General features: G+C 36.4%; 1 protein-coding gene across 1 annotated transcript; it reads left to right on the forward strand.

The window, feature by feature from the left end:
- Nucleotides 1–57: 57 nt before the first annotated feature.
- Nucleotides 58–992, forward strand: LOC118738317 (uncharacterized protein K02A2.6-like). Its single transcript, XM_036469242.1, has 3 exons — nt 58–476; nt 552–745; nt 913–992. Exons 1-3 carry the CDS (start codon nt 58–60, stop codon nt 990–992), a joined length of 693 nt encoding a protein of 230 aa, XP_036325135.1.
- The last annotated feature ends 2,117 nt before the right edge of the window (nt 993–3,109 follow it).

Below are 3,109 nucleotides of genomic sequence, written 5' to 3' on the forward strand. Positions count from 1 at the left end.
CACTGGGGTATGACGCGTATGAAGCAAATGGCGCGTCAACACTGCTGGTGGCCCTCTATGGATACACACATAGAAAAGAAAGTTTCACAATGCGAAATATGCCAACAGCAAAGTACATCTTCACCAGCTCGAGCATATACAAATTGGTCTGTAGCTGAACGTCCATGGCAGCGCATACACTTGGACTTTGCAGGGCCGTTTCATAACGCTACTTGGCTTATATGCATCGACGCATTTTCGAAATATCCATTTGTAACAAAGATGGCCAGTATAACGGCTAAAGCAACGATCGATGCCTTAAAAGTAATATTTTCTGTCGAAGGTCTGCCTGATACCATAGTCACGGATAACGGACGGCAATTCTCAGCGGCCGAGTTCCAGGTTTTTTGTAACAGCAATGGGATTACGCATCTCACCACTGCGCCTTTTCATCCCGCATCGAACGGCGAAGCTGAACGCTTTGTGCGCACCTTTAAGCAAGCCTTTAAGAAAGCAGTCGCGGACGGTAAAAATCATTTAGATTCTCTACTAACCATTCTTATCACTTACAGAACTTGTCCCATTGGCAGTAGCAATAAGTCGCCGGCGGAATTGCTACATGGCCGCCAGCCAAAAACACGGCTTAATATGCTTGTACCCACTCCCACTCAAGGGTTCGACAAACGTTTACGCCAGGAACTATGCACGGGGTCCACCGTGGATTCCTGGTGTAATTCAAAGCAAAGTTGGCAGTATGATGTATCGCGTGAGTACGGGCCAAGGCTTACTCCGTCGCCACCGTAACCAGTTGAAGGCTCGCCTATGAGGACTAAAGGGAGGGTTCTTGACTAGGTGCGGAGGGACTGATGCATCTGAATGCAACACTGTTCCTAAGAACTGAATAACGCATCTAATGCAACACTGTTTCTTAAGATCCTTCGCAAGTTTACGTTTGCAAACTACAGACCACTTCGCTTATATTACGATTTCCGCTATCACGTGTTCTTACTTAAAATTACTGAATATTGTTAACAAATTAGATTAATAAATACTTGAAGTTACAACATTTTTAAAGAAACATTTAAAATGTTTAGACAATCAAAAGCTCCTCAAGATTCCAATAAAATGAAATTTGAATGGAGCACGATATTGTTCGCCTTTTATCGATATACATTCTTACATATGTACACTGAGGAGGAAAAAATATTAAAATCAATGAGAAACGTGGTTGATCTTACTATAAACGTCAACGTAAGTACTGTATATTGGCAAATATTCAATTCGATTACGCGCGTATTAAAATGACCACGTTCGTTCTGAAAAAGCATCCGTGAAGTGAATAATCAATATAAAACCAAAAAAGATATATATATTCAATTTGCGTGTTGCCTCCAATGGAATTCGAACACTGACCCTCTCTGGATATCAACAAATTGTGGCAAGCATCTTTGCGCCCTCAGCTACAGCCTCACATATAAATGTCAACACCACAGCACGCGATTTGTACGGATAAACATGATGCGTGTGTGGTATGTTTGGTACATACGCACATTTACGTATGCATACTCAAATGTGAACATTCAAATATGTGCGTACTAAAAATTTGTATTAAAATATTATTTTTAAATACGAAAATTTTTAAACGAAAATCGAATATAAAGTATTAATTTTTACTATGCATTATTTCCCTCAGTGTAGGTATACAAAAAGTGTGCACTAAAGCGTCCGAAAATTAATACAATAAAGAAGACTACACTTTTGGAAATAAATTTTTAATGTAAAGATAACTACGAAAAATAAAGCGGGAACTAAAATTTTGTTTGCTTTTCAAACTAAATACTTTTACTAAACTCTACCAGAACGAGAAAAAATTTACCTTTACCAACGCAAATTTTTTCTACCAATTTTGGTAATAATTTACCAAAGTGGCAACCCTGCCTACATCGGAAGATAGTTGGCTTCACATTGAAGTTTTCTAGCGAATACGCTTCTTTCTCTTCCTCTCACTGAGAGCGCGGATAGTGAAGAGAAGTATGGTCGCCAGTGTTGCCGCGCCGTCCCAAGAAAATGTATCACCGACCAAGCCAAAAATGTATCCAAATGTATCCAATTTTCTTTTTTTACGTATCCATCTCATAATTTGTAAGAAATGCAATCATTTTGAAGAAAAATACATAATTTAACCCACCTAAGGACTTGTAATACGTGTATATATATTTTTATATTTCATAAAATCAAACATTTGCAATTTCAATTTATAAATTACATCTTTTATACATAAGTATTTTGCAAAGTATAACAAATAGTAATTAATATGTTACATTTGTACCTGTACACTATGAAAAGTGTGTGTAAAACTACTACTGAAAAATATCTATTTTTCAACAGGAATCTGTATAAATATACATACGTATAGGATGTTCAGGATTCGATTTTGAACTTGAGATCTTTAAAACATACACATAAATATACACATGAAATGTTTAAAGTTGCAAAAATTTTGAAACTAAAAATACATTTCCTACAAATAATAAACATTAGGGGCCTACATTACTCTATGTTAAACATTTTATGTGTAATTTTGCGCTCTGCGACAAATCTTCATATGTTTATTGCTTCATTCACAAAAAATAAAATGCTCTAATTTCACGCTAAGTAGCCATTTTTATAACATTTAGAAAACGTCATTTTTATAAAGGGTTGCCATCACTCTGAAAATAAAATGAATAAAATATTTGGGCTGGTATTGTCACTTGCGAAGCGCATAAATTTGGCGAAGCGAATGGTTTGGCGAACACACCTAAAATTTGCATTCTGAGTGGCGAATGAACTTTTTCGCCGAACATGCGTCGTTGCCATTCAAACAATTGAGTTCATCCTCATTTGACGTTTCTGTCATTTATACTTCGAATTTCTTGTTATTACAAACCAAGGCGAATTTATATAAGGTGGTGTTACTAGCTCAGCTGATTTTGTGTATGCGTTTCGCCGCACGGCTTCTGATATCAAAATGAAAAATTTTGTTTGAATTTCCAAACACACTCTTACAGATTTTGACAGTTTATGCCGCCAAAGCAAAAACAAAATACATGTAAATTTTTGTTTTTGTACTCCTGCTATCACCTTATAT

The sequence above is a fragment of the Rhagoletis pomonella genome, unplaced genomic scaffold, assembly GCF_013731165.1.
Source record: "Rhagoletis pomonella isolate Grant_MI unplaced genomic scaffold, Rhpom_1.0 Rhpom_scaffold_00004, whole genome shotgun sequence".
NCBI classification, from domain to species: Eukaryota; Metazoa; Arthropoda; class Insecta; order Diptera; family Tephritidae; genus Rhagoletis; species Rhagoletis pomonella.